Source organism: Sebastes fasciatus, chromosome 2, assembly GCF_043250625.1.
Source record: "Sebastes fasciatus isolate fSebFas1 chromosome 2, fSebFas1.pri, whole genome shotgun sequence".
Lineage (NCBI taxonomy): Eukaryota > Metazoa > Chordata > Actinopteri > Perciformes > Sebastidae > Sebastes > Sebastes fasciatus.
Window position 1 is genome coordinate 845458 of NC_133796.1, and position 16133 is coordinate 861590.

Below are 16133 nucleotides of genomic sequence, written 5' to 3' on the forward strand. Positions count from 1 at the left end.
TGTATTATTTGATAGTAGTAGTACAGGTATAATGTGTATTATTAGATAGTAGTAGTAGTACAGGTATAATGTGTATAATTAGTTTCGGTGTAATTAGATGACGTCATTCAGAGATGACGTCATGCGTGTATGAACTAATTTGACCACTCGTATTACATAAACAAAACCAACAGAAAACAGCCCGCTGCTATTGGCGGACGGAGCTGTCAATCACAGAGTGCATTGCATCACTCTGTGGCACTCTCGCTGCTGATTGGCCGAGCGCTCGCTCCGCTGCCGCCTCCTCGCCTCTGATTGGCTGATCCGGGACATTGCCCTACATGGTAAAAGAGATTTCGCAATCGAGTCCTCTCCATGTTCTAAACAAACCGAGTCAGATCTGCCAGAGAGACGAGTTAAACTCACTAAAGTCACCTTTAAACTCACCTGTTCTACCTGGACCGGCTCTGCTCTCACGGATGGTTACCTCCGCCGCCGCCACGGGAAGGTAAACCGACTTTATACCTCTCTCTGAGGACACAAACACACACACAGCCAGAACAGAGCAGGAGGTTAGCATCAGAGGCTAACGAGCTAACTAGCTGTCTAAAGGCAGGCAGGCTGAAGGCAGGCTGACAGACAGACAGGCTGACAGACAGACAGGCAGGCAGACAGACAGGCAGGCTGACAGACAGACAGGCAGGCAGACAGACAGACAGGCTGACAGACAGACAGGCTGACAGACAGACAGACAGACAGACAGGCAGACAGACAGACAGACAGGCAGACAGACAGACAGGCAGGCAGACAGACAGACAGACAGGCTGACAGACAGACAGGCAGGCAGACAGACAGGCAGGCTGACAGACAGACAGGCTGACAGACAGACAGACAGGCTGACAGACAGACAGGCAGGCAGACAGACAGGCAGGCTGACAGACAGACAGGCAGGCAGACAGACAGGCAGGCAGACAGACAGACAGACAGACAGGCAGACAGACAGACAGACAGGCTGACAGACAGACAGGCAGACAGACAGACAGACAGACAGACAGGCAGGCAGACAGACAGACAGGCAGACAGACAGACAGGCAGACAGACAGACAGACAGGCTGACAGACAGACAGGCAGGCAGACAGACAGACAGGCTGACAGACAGACAGGCAGACAGACAGACAGGCAGACAGACTGACAGGCTGACAGACAGACAGGCAGACAGACAGACAGGCAGACAGACAGACAGACAGACAGGCAGACAGACAGACAGACAGGCTGACAGACAGACAGGCTGACAGACAGACAGGCTGACAGACAGACAGACAGACAGACAGACAGACAGGCTGACAGACAGACAGGCAGACAGACAGACAGGCAGACAGACAGACAGGCTGACAGACAGACAGGCTGACAGACAGACAGGCTGACAGACAGACAGACAGACAGACAGACAGACAGGCAGACAGACAGACAGACAGGCTGACAGACAGACAGGCTGACAGACAGACAGACAGACAGGCAGACAGACAGACAGACAGACAGACAGACAGGCTGACAGACAGACAGGCAGACAGACAGACAGACAGACAGGCAGACAGACAGGCTGACAGACAGACAGACAGGCTGACAGACAGACAGGCTGACAGACAGACAGACAGGCTGACAGACAGACAGGCTGACAGACAGACAGGCTGACCTGTCAGACAGGCTGACAGACAGACAGGCTGACCTGTCAGACAGGCTGACAGACAGACAGGCTGACAGACAGACAGGCTGACAGACAGACAGGCTGACCTGTCAGACAGGCTGACAGACAGACAGGCTGTAGTTCAGTGTGTTTAAAGCCTCAGTAGAAACACATCAGCAGTGTTTCTATCAGCTTAGTGAGGAGTCTCAGCTGGAGGATCATCAGCTGATCTCAGTCTACTAGAACTTGTTCAAAGTGCTCAGAAACAGGCGTTAGGAGCTGGTGTCGGGTCTGTGATCGGTCTGTGATCGGTCTGTGATCGGGTTGTGATCGGGTCTGTCTGGATGTTTGAGGTGTTTATTTGTTGGGTAAAACCTGAATGTGAGGTTTCTGTTTCGCCCCACATGACTCTGGAGTTCCCCTCTCTCTCTCTCTCTCTCTCTCTGACAAAGAGAGAGCTGCTGATGATGCAACAGCAGGCAACAGCCGGCGCTCTGCTTGTTTCCACCCGGAGCGCTTTCTGCTGCGCACCCAACTGACTGGCTGCATAGCAACGCGTCGACCAATCACAGCAGCGCTGCTAATTGGCCCTACGGAATAACAATGCGAACAATTATGACGTCAGATGTGCTCCCTGATCACGGCAGGCTGTTTTAACATGTCACATAGACAAAGACTAATATAGACCTGCATTCATACAGCGCTTTAATAGTCTTCTTTACACTACATGTCAACATTCACACATTCACACACACATATTCATAGACTGATGGCAGAGGCTCCATCAGGATCTGATATAAATACTCATTCACACACCGATGGCTCTGCCTTCAGGAGCTATTTGGGGGTTGGGATGGTGATGGAGGAGATGGAGGTAGAGGAGATGATGGAGGAGGTAGAGGAGATGATGGTGATGGTGGAGGTAGAGGAGATGATGGAGGAGATGATGGTGGAGGTAGAGGAGATGATGGAGGAGATGATGGTGGAGGTAGAGGAGATGATGGAGGAGGTAGAGGAGATGATGGTGATGGTGGAGGTAGAGGAGATGATGGAGGAGATGATGGTGGAGGTAGAGGAGATGATGGTGATGGTGGAGGTGGAGGAGGTGGAGGGTGTTTGTGAGCAGCGGCGGGGGATGAACCCTCCTGATTGATGGATTTAGGTCAGCTGAGACTCTGCCGACTGACTGCAGATGTAAAACATCACATTCTACTGTCAGAGAATGTGAATACAGAGTATTCTCTAGAGTATTACAGAGTATTCTCTAGAGTATTACAGAGTATTCTCTAGAGTATTACAGAGCAACAGAGTATTCTCCAGAGTATTACAGAGTATTCTCCAGAGTATTACAGAGTATTCTCCAGAGTATTACAGAGTATTCTCCAGAGTATTCTCCAGAGTATTAGAGTATTCTCCAGAGTATTACAGAGTATTCTCCAGAGTATTACAGAGTATTCTCCAGAGTATTCTCCAGAGTATTAGAGTATTCTCCAGAGTATTACAGAGTATTCTCCAGAGTATTACAGAGTATTCTCCAGAGTATTACAGAGTATTCTCCAGAGTATTCTCCAGAGTATTAGAGTATTCTCCAGAGTATTACAGAGTATTCTCCAGAGTATTACAGAGTATTCTCCAGAGTATTACAGAGTATTCTCCAGAGTATTACAGAGTATTCTCTAGAGTATTACAGAGTATTCTCTAGAGTATTACAGAGTATTCTCTAGAGTATTACAGAGTATTCTCCAGAGTATTACAGAGTATTCTCTAGAGTATTACAGAGTATTCTCTAGAGTATTACAGAGTATTCTCCAGAGTATTACAGAGTATTCTCCAGAGTATTACAGAGTATTCTCTAGAGTATTGCAGAGTATTCTCTAGAGTATTACAGAGTATTCTCTAGAGTATTACAGAGTATTCTCTAGAGTATTACAGAGTATTCTCTAGAGTATTACAGAGTAACAGAGTATTCTCTAGAGTATTACAGAGCAACAGAGTATTCTCCAGAGTATTACAGAGTATTCTCCAGAGTATTACAGAGTATTACAGAGTATTCTCTAGAGTATTACAGAGTATTCTCTAGAGTATTACAGAGCAACAGAGTATTCTCTAGAGTATTACAGAGTATTCTCTAGAGTATTACAGAGTATTCTCTAGAGTATTACAGAGTATTCTCCAGAGTATTACAGAGTATTCTCTAGAGTATTACAGAGTATTCTCTAGAGTATTACAGAGCAACAGAGTATTCTCTAGAGTATTACAGAGTATTCTCTAGAGTATTACAGAGCAACAGAGTATTCTCCAGAGTATTACAGAGTATTCTCCAGAGTATTACAGAGTATTCTCCAGAGTATTACAGAGTATTCTCCAGAGTATTACAGAGTATTCTCTAGAGTATTACAGAGCAACAGAGTATTCTCTAGAGTATTACAGAGTATTCTCCAGAGTATTACAGAGTATTCTCCAGAGTATTACAGAGTATTCTCCAGAGTATTACAGAGTATTCTCCAGAGTATTCTCCAGAGTATTCTCCAGAGTATTACAGAGTATTCTCCAGAGTATTACAGAGTATTCTCCAGAGTATTACAGAGTATTCTCCAGAGTATTACAGAGTATTCTCCAGAGTATTACAGAGTATTCTCTAGAGTATTACAGAGTATTCTCCAGAGTATTACAGAGTATTCTCTAGAGTATTACAGAGTATTCTCTAGAGTATTACAGAGTATTCTCTAGAGTATTACAGAGTATTCTCCAGAGTATTACAGAGTATTCTCTAGAGTATTACAGAGTATTCTCTAGAGTATTACAGAGCAACAGAGTATTCTCTAGAGTATTACAGAGTATTCTCTAGAGTATTACAGAGCAACAGAGTATTCTCCAGAGTATTACAGAGTATTCTCCAGAGTATTACAGAGTATTCTCTAGAGTATTACAGAGCAACAGAGTATTCTCTAGAGTATTACAGAGTATTCTCTAGAGTATTACAGAGTATTCTCTAGAGTATTACAGAGTATTCTCCAGAGTATTACAGAGTATTCTCTAGAGTATTACAGAGTATTCTCTAGAGTATTACAGAGTATTCTCTAGAGTATTACAGAGTATTCTCTAGAGTATTACAGAGCAACAGAGTATTCTCCAGAGTATTACAGAGTATTCTCCAGAGTATTACAGAGTATTCTCCAGAGTATTACAGAGTATTCTCTAGAGTATTACAGAGCAACAGAGTATTCTCTAGAGTATTACAGAGTATTCTCTAGAGTATTACAGAGTATTCTCTAGAGTATTACAGAGTATTCTCCAGAGTATTACAGAGTATTCTCTAGAGTATTACAGAGTATTCTCTAGAGTATTACAGAGTATTCTCTAGAGTATTACAGGGTATTCTCTAGAGTATTACAGAGTATTCTCTAGAGTATTACAGAGTATTCTCTAGAGTATTACAGAGTAACAGGGTATTCTCTAGAGTATTACAGAGTATTCTCTAGAGTATTACAGAGTATTACAGAGTATTCTCTAGAGTATTACAGAGTATTCTCTAGAGTATTACAGAGTAACAGGGTATTCTCTAGAACAGGGGTTCTCAACCTTTTGCAACTGAAGGCCCACTCATTTCCGAGGACCACCTTCCCAAATAAATGAGTAAAAAACCTAACATGTTTATACAACAAATAATAAACTGGGCTGTAGATATGTGTTATGTAGATATGCGTTATGCCACTGTCAGCTGTAATGACCAAAATACATATTCTGCTTCCCCTCAGTGAGACACTTGGGCTTGCCTTTATTCCTTCCAGAAGTTGGCATTCGATGTCATCACTCATGTCAGTAGTTCTTCTGCTCACGGTGTCATTGGAGAGGGGTATTGACTGCATTTTGGTTGCAGCGGCTTCCCCCAGTAACTCTCGGCACATATCCACTGCGCTTGGCAAAATAAGCTCCTCTGCAATCGTAAAGGGTTTCTTGCTACGAGCTACACGAGCAGCAACCATGTAGCTCGCTTTCAAAGTGGCTTTTGACTGAGTTGTTAATGTTGTGATGACTTTCTGTTGTGCCTGAAGCCCGTCCCTTTTCCTTAGGAAATATTCGTTTGGCTTCTCGACACATCCTGGGTGCTTTGTGTTGAAGTGTCTCTGGAGCTTCGATGGGTTTAGCGCCTCATTTCACAAGATCTCACCACATTCACCACATTGTGCCTTGGGCTCAGCATCACCGCCTGCCATTACCAATCCAAACCTAATGTATTCAGGGTCATATTTCCTCACCACACGCTTCGGAGCTTTTACTGGCGCAGGGTTGTCTCCCACATCACTTTTTCGCTTTAAAAACCGATCCATTTTGTCTCACTGCATCCGAGAACGTTAGCTAGCTAACAGTGGCAAACACGTTTGTCTCTACCTGATGATGTTTGGTGTTTTTACACAAGGCCTATTGAAGGAGGTTGGGTCACACTTAATCAACGCGCCTTCGGGGTACCGCACATGCGCAGTAATATCTGCTTTGCACTCGCCGAAATTGAGCCGATCGCAACGCACGACCGCAGCTCCAGTTACACTGCGCATGTGTTATACCCAATACAAGACCCGTGTCCGCCCGTGTCTCAGCCTCCTTCAATAGGCTTTGGTTTTACAGCAGCTGGCATCTTACCTCCTTTAGGTTTTACCTCCTTTAGGTTTTACCTCCTTTAGGTTTTACCTCCTTTAGGTTTTACCTGTTCACTTTGCTAAATAATAATAAAACAATAATCTAGTACCACTGCCTCCGCGGCACACTAGATGGTGCTCTGAGGCACACCGGTGGGCCGCGGCCCACTGGTTGAGAATGGCTGCTCTAGAGTATTACAGAGTAACAGAGTATTCTCTAGAGTTGTTCCGACACCGATACCAGTATCGGAAATGCGTCCGATACTGCCCAAAATTGGGGATCGGGTATCGGTGCGTATGCCAGTCTACGCACCGATCTGATACCAGCATTTATTTACCCAGAAAAAACTCCACTCGTTTAACCGTATTATTTTATATTTAATGTTATCTTACTATCTGACAAACTGAATAATAAAAGAGAGTTCTGTTGTATTCACTCTCTGGATGTATTAGTTCATGTTTTACAATAAAAGGTTTAACCGGAGTCAGGCCACACAAAAAACATCACATCCATACATGGTCAGTAGTAAACAGCTGTTAAATACCAGGGATGCAGCGATACCACTTTATTTCAGACCGAGTACAAGTACTTCCATTTGGGTACTCTCCGATACCGAGTACCGATACGAGTACTTCTCTGAGCCTAAAGAGCCTCGTTAACAGCCAGCTGGAGGGTGTGAGCGACACACGGCAGGCTGGGGAGTCCCGCATACGAGGCGGTGCGCCGCCACCGGCTCTAGGTCGGCTTGGAAAGGCTCGGGGCGAAGGTGACTCGTGACCGCAGCTTTACAGCGCTCCCCGCCCGGACCTCGCCGCACTGTAGAAAAAGGGCTCGCTGCGCCTTCTCTCCCCGCCGGGGAGGGACGGCCCCCTGCTCCCGGTGAGACTGTCGACCGGGGCGGACTGTCCTCAGAGCGCCCCAACCGCGTCGTGCTCCAAAAGCGGGGCTCGGCCCACGTAAAGGCTCCAGGGGTCTGCGGTGATGTCGGCGACCCACCCGACCCGTCTTGAAACACGGACCAAGGAGTCTGGCGCACGTGCGGGTCAGAGCAAGCAAAACCCTTTGGCGCAATGAAAGTGAGGGCCAACGTGCGCCGGCTGAGGTGGGATCCCGGCCCCGCGGGGTCGGGCGCACCAACCGCCCGTCTCGCCCGCACCGTCGGGGAGGTGGAGCGTGAGGACCCGAAAGATGGTGACGAGAGGTTAACGTCGCGCTGCCGTGAAGTGGTATCGGAGCCGTTTTGCGAGTACGAGTACATGAGCACAGTATCGGACCTGATACCTGATACCTGATACCTGATACCTGATACCTGATACTGGTACCGGTATCGGTGCATCTCTATTAAATAATAATAATAACTATATATTTATCTTCATCACGCTGGTATCGGATCGGTACCATAAGTTCAGGTATCAGAATCGGTATCAGGAAGGAAGAAATGGTATCAGAAGATCTCTCCATCTGAGACTCTGGAGTCTAGTCTACTCATTAAGTCTAGTCTACTCATTAAGTCTAGTCTGCTCATTAGAGACTCTGGAGTCTGGTCTACTCATTAAGTCTAGTCTACTCATTAAGTCTAGTCTGCTCATTAGAGACTCTGGAGTCTAGTCTACTCATTAAGTCTAGTCTGCTCATTAGAGACTCTGGAGTCTGGTCTACTCATTAAGTCTAGTCTGCTCATTAGAGACTCTGGAGTCTAGTCTGCTCATTAAGTCTAGTCTGCTCATTAAGTCTAGTCTGCTCATTAGAGACTCTGGAGTCTGGTCTACTCATTAGAGACTCTGGAGTCTAGTCTACTCATTAGAGACTCTGGAGTCTGGTCTACTCATTAGAGACTCTGGAGTCTGGTCTACTCATTAGAGACTCTGGAGTCTGGTCTGGTCTACTCATTAGAGACTCTGGAGTCTGGTCTGGTCTACTCATTAGAGACTCTGGAGTCTGGTCTACTCATTAGAGACTCTGGAGTCTGGTCTACTCATTAGAGACTCTGGAGTCTAGTCTACTCATTAGAGACTCTGGAGTCTGGTCTACTCATTAGAGACTCTGGAGTCTAGTCTACTCATTAGAGACTCTGGAGTCTGGTCTACTCATTAGAGACTCTGGAGTCTGGTCTACTCATTAGAGACTCTGGAGTCTGGTCTACTCATTAGAGACTCTGGAGTCTGGTCTACTCATTAGAGACTCTGGAGTCTGGTCTGGTCTACTCATTAGAGACTCTGGAGTCTGGTCTACTCATTAGAGACTCTGGAGTCTGGTCTACTCATTAGAGACTCTGGAGTCTGGTCTACTCATTAGAGACTCTGGAGTCTGGTCTACTCATTAGAGACTCTGGAGTCTGGTCTACTCATTAGAGACTCTGGAGTCTGGTCTACTCATTAGAGACTCTGGAGTCTGGTCTACTCATTAGAGACTCTGGAGTCTGGTCTACTCATTAGAGACTCTGGAGTCTGGTCTACTCATTAGAGACTCTGGAGTCTGGTCTACTCATTAGAGACTCTGGAGTCTGGTCTACTCATTAGAGACTCTGGAGTCTGGTCTGGTCTACTCATTAGAGACTCTGGAGTCTGGTCTACTCATTAGAGACTCTGGAGTCTGGTCTACTCATTAGAGACTCTGGAGTCTGGTCTACTCATTAGAGACTCTGGAGTCTGGTCTACTCATTAGAGACTCTGGAGTCTGGTCTACTCATTAGAGACTCTGGAGTCTGGTCTACTCATTAGAGACTCTGGAGTCTGGTCTGGTCTACTCATTAGAGACTCTGGAGTCTGGTCTACTCATTAGAGACTCTGGAGTCTGGTCTGGTCTACTCATTAGAGACTCTGGAGTCTGGTCTACTCATTAGAGACTCTGGAGTCTGGTCTACTCATTAGAGACTCTGGAGTCTGGTCTACTCATTAGAGACTCTGGAGTCTGGTCTACTCATTAGAGACTCTGGAGTCTGGTCTACTCATTAGAGACTCTGGAGTCTGGTCTACTCATTAGAGACTCTGGAGTCTGGTCTACTCATTAGAGACTCTGGAGTCTGGTCTACTCATTAGAGACTCTGGAGTCTGGTCTACTCATTAGAGACTCTGGAGTCTGGTCTACTCATTAGAGACTCTGGAGTCTGGTCTACTCATTAGAGACTCTGGAGTCTGGTCTACTCATTAGAGACTCTGGAGTCTGGTCTACTCATTAGAGACTCTGGAGTCTGGTCTACTCATTAGAGACTCTGGAGTCTGGTCTACTCATTAGAGACTCTGGAGTCTGGTCTACTCATTAGAGACTCTGGAGTCTGGTCTACTCATTAGAGACTCTGGAGTCTGGTCTACTCATTAGAGACTCTGGAGTCTGGTCTACTCATTAGAGACTCTGGAGTCTGGTCTACTCATTAGAGACTCTGGAGTCTGGTCTACTCATTAGAGACTCTGGAGTCTGGTCTACTCATTAGAGACTCTGGAGTCTGGTCTACTCATTAGAGACTCTGGAGTCTGGTCTACTCATTAGAGACTCTGGAGTCTGGTCTACTCATTAGAGACTCTGGAGTCTGGTCTACTCATTAGAGACTCTGGAGTCTGGTCTACTCATTAGAGACTCTGGAGTCTGGTCTACTCATTAGAGACTCTGGAGTCTGGTCTACTCATTAGAGACTCTGGAGTCTGGTCTACTCATTAGAGACTCTGGAGTCTGGTCTACTCATTAGAGACTCTGGAGTCTGGTCTACTCATTAGAGACTCTGGAGTCTGGTCTACTCATTAGAGACTCTGGAGTCTGGTCTACTCATTAGAGACTCTGGAGTCTGGTCTACTCATTAGAGACTCTGGAGTCTGGTCTACTCATTAGAGACTCTGGAGTCTGGTCTACTCATTAGAGACTCTGGAGTCTGGTCTACTCATTAGAGACTCTGGAGTCTGGTCTACTCATTAGAGACTCTGGAGTCTGGTCTACTCATTAGAGACTCTGGAGTCTGGTCTACTCATTAGAGACTCTGGAGTCTGGTCTACTCATTAGAGACTCTGGAGTCTGGTCTACTCATTAGAGACTCTGGAGTCTGGTCTACTCATTAGAGACTCTGGAGTCTGGTCTACTCATTAGAGACTCTGGAGTCTGGTCTACTCATTAGAGACTCTGGAGTCTGGTCTACTCATTAGAGACTCTGGAGTCTGGTCTACTCATTAGAGACTCTGGAGTCTGGTCTACTCATTAGAGACTCTGGAGTCTGGTCTACTCATTAGAGACTCTGGAGTCTGGTCTACTCATTAGAGACTCTGGAGTCTGGTCTACTCATTAGAGACTCTGGAGTCTGGTCTACTCATTAGAGACTCTGGAGTCTGGTCTACTCATTAGAGACTCTGGAGTCTGGTCTACTCATTAGAGACTCTGGAGTCTGGTCTACTCATTAGAGACTCTGGAGTCTGGTCTACTCATTAGAGACTCTGGAGTCTGGTCTACTCATTAGAGACTCTGGAGTCTGGTCTACTCATTAGAGACTCTGGAGTCTGGTCTACTCATTAGAGACTCTGGAGTCTGGTCTACTCATTAGAGACTCTGGAGTCTGGTCTACTCATTAGAGACTCTGGAGTCTGGTCTACTCATTAGAGACTCTGGAGTCTGGTCTACTCATTAGAGACTCTGGAGTCTGGTCTACTCATTAGAGACTCTGGAGTCTGGTCTACTCATTAGAGACTCTGGAGTCTGGTCTACTCATTAGAGACTCTGGAGTCTGGTCTACTCATTAGAGACTCTGGAGTCTGGTCTACTCATTAGAGACTCTGGAGTCTGGTCTACTCATTATTAGTCATTAAGTCATTTTTTAGGCAAAAATACAAAACAAAACAAAAATGTTGGTTTCAGCTTTTCCAATGTGAATAATCAGAAAAATGAATGTGTTTCAGTGTTTCAGTGTTTCAGTGTTTCAGTGTTTCAGTGTTTCTTCCATGTTCTAGACGGTTAATAGATCTCTGAAGGAACTAATGCGTTTCATTGATGATGTCGTCCTCTAGGCTCCGTTGAGGCGACCAATCTTCTGCTTCCTGTCCCCGTTTCCTCTGCACTCCTGAGTCCACTCAGAGATCAGCACCTGAAGGCAGCACATCCAAATGAGCCGGCCGTCGCAGGCGAAACTAACCACATCCGACCACAACGGCGTGAGCGTCATCCAGAGTCAGGCCCACGCCGCCGCCGCTTCGTCCTCGTCCGTCGCCGGACTGCAACAAGTCCCCCAGCTCGTCCCCGCCGACCCTTCAGCCGGAGGCGGTAAGGCCCTCTCCCCCAGCGAGATGAAGAAACCCCACGCGGAGAAAGACAGCGACGAGTACCGCCAGCGCCGCGAACGCAACAACCTGGCGGTGAAGAAGAGCCGCATGCGCAGCAAGCAGAAGGCGCAGGACACGCAGCAGCGCGTCAACGAGCTGAAGGAGGAGAACGAGCGGCTGGAGGCCAAAATCAAACTGCTGAGCAAAGAGCTGAGCGTGCTCAAAGACCTCTTCCTGGAGCACGCTCACAACCTGGCCGACAACGTCCAGCCGCCCGCCGGCGCCGAGGGCTCCAGCCCCGCCCCCAACAACGCCTCCACCAACGGGCAGTGAGGGGGCGGAGCCACGGGGACCTTTATCAGCCCGCTGCAGCTTTTCTGGAAGCTTCTGTCACTTTGGGAACACGGCCTCACTTCTTCTTCTTCTTCTACTTCTTCTTCTTCACGCTCCTCAGATTCAACCCCGTCTGCAAAAAGGTTTCCCACAATCCTCCTGGAGAAGTTTTAAAGTTTAGATTTTGATACCAGAGCTGGAGATGATCTGATGATCTGATGATCTGATGATCCCGTCAGGAGGAGACGTTTTAGAACATCAGACATTTGTTTTAATATAATGAATCAGACTCAGTCCAGTTGAGACTCTACAGGCTGGAAGAGAGAACCAGTTTGTGTCGGTCAGATCCATGAAAACGTTTTGGACTTTGATGCTGAACAGACTCCGGCATCATGTGAGGAGCCAACAGGATCCAACAGTCACACGTTATTGATCCATTGATTGATGGATTGATTGATTAGAGGAATGAGAGGAGCTCCTACATGTGGACATGTGGACCAGCGAGCGTCTGTAGGAGCTCCTCCTTATACCAGTCTGGACCTGTCAGAGTCCGGCGGTCTGGACCTGTCAGAGTCCGGCGGGCTGGATGGAGATGTGTAAATTGTTGAATTCCCTTTTTTCAGGATGTGTATTTTCTTCTGTTAAAATGTTTCGTTAACAAAATGTGATGAGAGAAGGTTTTATGTTCACTACATGGTCTGGTTCCAAGGCCCGGACCTGCTCAGAGGTTCAGCTCAGAGGTTCAGCTCAGAGGTTCAGCTCAGAGGTTCAGCTCAGAGGTTCAGCTCAGAGGTTCAGCTCAGAGGTTCATCCATCAGTCTGTGTTTCTACTGAAATGAAGAGAGTCAACTCTTGTAACTCTTCAGTGAGCAGACGAGGCTGCAGCTCTCAGGTCGCCCCGGCTGCTGTACAGACTCTAGGTAACAGCAGGATTATCCTCCTTCAGGGGTTGAGTTGAGTTTCACCCGTTTAGGAACCGACCTGGGTCGACCCGTCCGATCTGTGGCTGAGAGATCTGCAGGTGAACTCACCTGTCGCCCGACACCAGAGCTCACTGAAGCTTCTAAAGAATAAAGAGAAACAACAACACGCTGCAACGTGCAGCAAAACCCTCCCACACATCACTAAATCAATTCATATTAGTGCACGTGTCAAAGTTCACGTGATAATATGGCCTTGTTTTAACTCCACATTAACATCTGGATTCAGTGTGTTGTTGTCCAACGGGTGTTACTGCTGCAGCCAATAATCAATACGGCTGATTAATCTATCAGTTCTGGTGATGATTCATCTTTAAGTCTTCACCGTGATGATCAATCATCAGAACAGCAGCTGATGATTGATCATGCTGATCAACTAATCAATCATTTCATTTAATTTAGTTCATATTTATTTAATCAGTCCGTCTAATTGAGAACACAACTACACAATAAACAGGAATTAAAACAACTACACAATAAACAGGAATTAAAACAACTACACAATAAACAGGAAATAAAACAACGACACAATGAACAGGAATTAAAACAACGACACAATGAACAGGAATTAAAACAACGACACAATGAACAGGAATTAAAACAACGACACAATTAACAGGAATTAAAACAACGACACAATTAACAGGAATTAAAACAACGACACAATTAACAGGAATTAAAACAACGACACAATTAACAGGAATTAAAACAACGACACAATTAACAGGAATTAAAACAACGACACAATTAACAGGAATTAAAACAACGACACAATAAACAGGAAATAAAACGACACAATAAACAGGAATTAAAACAACGACACAATGAACAGGAATTAAAACAACGACACAATAAACAGGAATTAAAACGACACAATTAACAGGAATTAAAACAACGACACAATAAACAGGAATTAAAACAACGACACAATAAACAGGAAATAAAACAACGACACAATAAACAGGAATTAAAACAACGACACAATAAACAGGAATTAAAACAACGACACAATAAACAGGAATTAAAACAACGACACAATAAACAGGAAATAAAACGACACAATAAACAGGAATTAAAACAACGACACAATAAACAGGAAATAAAACAACGACACAATAAACGAATTAAAACAACGACACAATTAACAGGAATTAAAACAACGACACAATTAACAGGAATTAAAACGACACAAACAGGAATTAAAACAACGACACAATAAACAGGATTAAAACCAGTAAATCCATCTGATAATGAAGCTGTAAAATGAATAACATGTTAAATAGACTCCTCCAGTCTGCTTCATATATTCATATATTCATATATATATATACATGTATATATATATATGTGTGTAAAGAGACGTTTCAGTGGAGCTGAAACCAACAACCATCACTGATCCCTCTCTCTCCAGACAAGCTCCTCTTCTAGCTTTTAAAGTGGAAATAATAATAACAATTAATAATTTAATAACCGTCTGAAACTGAAAGATGAATTAGCTCTTATTATTGATCAGCTGACTGATTATTAATATCATATTATAACTGGCCACAGGTGAGACGGTCGGACCCAGGTTGTGAGATATTAATGTGTCAGATTGTGTGTGTGTGTGTGTGTGTGTGTGTGTGTGTGTGTGTGTGTGTGTTTTTCTGGGCGGATCCAGACACCTCACCTGGATCAGACAGCTTTAATGAAACCCGCTCTGAAACGGGGCCGGGTCCTTAATGAGGTCTGAGCAGATCTGGACATGCCCCCCCGCCCCTCGGCGGCGGCGGCGGCATGTTGTTGTTGTCACACTTTATAATAATGATGAGCTTTGTGTGGGCGTGGACTGTTTGTCTGTCAGGAGCTTCACAACCGCCCTGCAGGAATGTTGTTGACTGTCTGAGTCCTGCTGCTCCACCAACGCTCCACCAACGCTCCCACAACGCTCCACCAACGCTCCACCAACGCTCTCACAACGCTCCACCAACGCTCAGCACAACGCTCCACCAACGCTCCACTAACGTTCTCAGTGTTCCACCAATGTTGTAATCTTTGTAAAACAAAATGTAACAAATAAATTAACATATTTCTATTTTATTTATACAAATTACATTTTTATTTATTATTATAATAAATTGTACTTCAGTAACTTGGTAAAAATTTGAGTCAGTATCAGACCAATATCTGATCCGGTATCGGTTCAACCCGAACGTTTTCTATCACTGATCATCTCGATATAACCGTCATACCGGTTCGTACCGGCTCGTACCGGTTCGTACCGGCTCGCACCGGTTCGCACCGGTTCGCACCGGTTCCTGTTGTGACCGGCTCTCCTGCTGGATCCTGACTGGTTCTGTGGATGTTGTGATCATGTTCTGACTGACTGATGTGGATTCAGGCTGATATCAATATTTGATACTGAAGACGAAATATCAGATAAATATTTGTTTTGTTTACAGTTTGAACGCTGTGGGAACGCTGTGGGAACGCTGTGGGAACGCTGTGGGAACGCTGTGAGAACGCTGTGGGAACGCTGTGGGAACGCTGTGAGAACGCTGTGGGAACGCTGTGGGAACGCTGTGGGAACGCTGTGAGAACGCTGTGGGAACGCTGTGAGAACGCTGTGGGAACGCTGTGGGAACGCTGTGGGAACGCTGTGGGAACGCTGTGAGAACGCTGTGGGAACGCTGTGGGAACGCTGTGGGAACGCTGTGAGAACGCTGTGGGAACGCTGTGAGAACGCTGTGGGAACGTTGTGAGAACGCTGTGGGAACGTTGTGGGAATGTTATGGGAACGCTCACCGGGGCCGCCGCCGGGCACAGCCTCCATCTTTTTCACTTTTCTATGGTGTTTTTTTCTACTGGTTCTTCCAGCAGCATGTTTGTAGAGAAGTCTTTGCATGAGGTCTCTGAGGTCTGCAGACTGTTACTGTTCCCTCCTCTGATGGGATGTCTGCTCTGAATGTTGCTGGGCAGCATTTCTCTGTCGTCGCTCAGCTTTTTTTATATCCGAGGAATCTGGGGTCACGTGCATTGTAAATTAAAATTGAGTATAAAAGTTCAACCGTGTGTTCTGGGTTTTTATTCCAGATGTGAAAAGCAGCACAAGATGAAAAGTTTGAATTCATAATTAGTTTTTACTCCCTCAGAGAGTCTCATCATCATCATCTTCATCATCATCATAAAACTCTCACAGCTTTATTACAAGTTCTACGTCTCCAGATGTGTCCAGCTGAGTGAAGATGAAGCAGCAGATGTGTCGAGTGTGTTCATTGGTTGATTTAATGTGTCAGAGGTGAACCA

General features: G+C 45.7%; 1 protein-coding gene across 1 annotated transcript; it reads left to right on the forward strand.

Annotated features, from left to right (window-relative positions):
- Window positions 1-322: 322 nt before the first annotated feature.
- cebpg (CCAAT enhancer binding protein gamma) lies at window positions 323-15894 on the forward strand. Its single transcript, XM_074656861.1, has 3 exons — window positions 323-487; window positions 11284-12595; window positions 12648-15894. The coding sequence occupies exon 2, from the start codon at window positions 11380-11382 to the stop codon at window positions 11866-11868; it is 489 nt and encodes a 162-aa protein (XP_074512962.1). The 5' UTR covers window positions 323-487; window positions 11284-11379; the 3' UTR covers window positions 11869-12595; window positions 12648-15894.
- Window positions 15895-16133: the final 239 nt, after the last annotated feature.

Bases quoted from the DNA above. Each gene is read 5' to 3' on its own strand.
- cebpg (XM_074656861.1), top strand. From the start codon at position 11,380: ATGAGCCGGCCGTCGCAGGCGAAACTAACCACATCCGACCACAACGGC.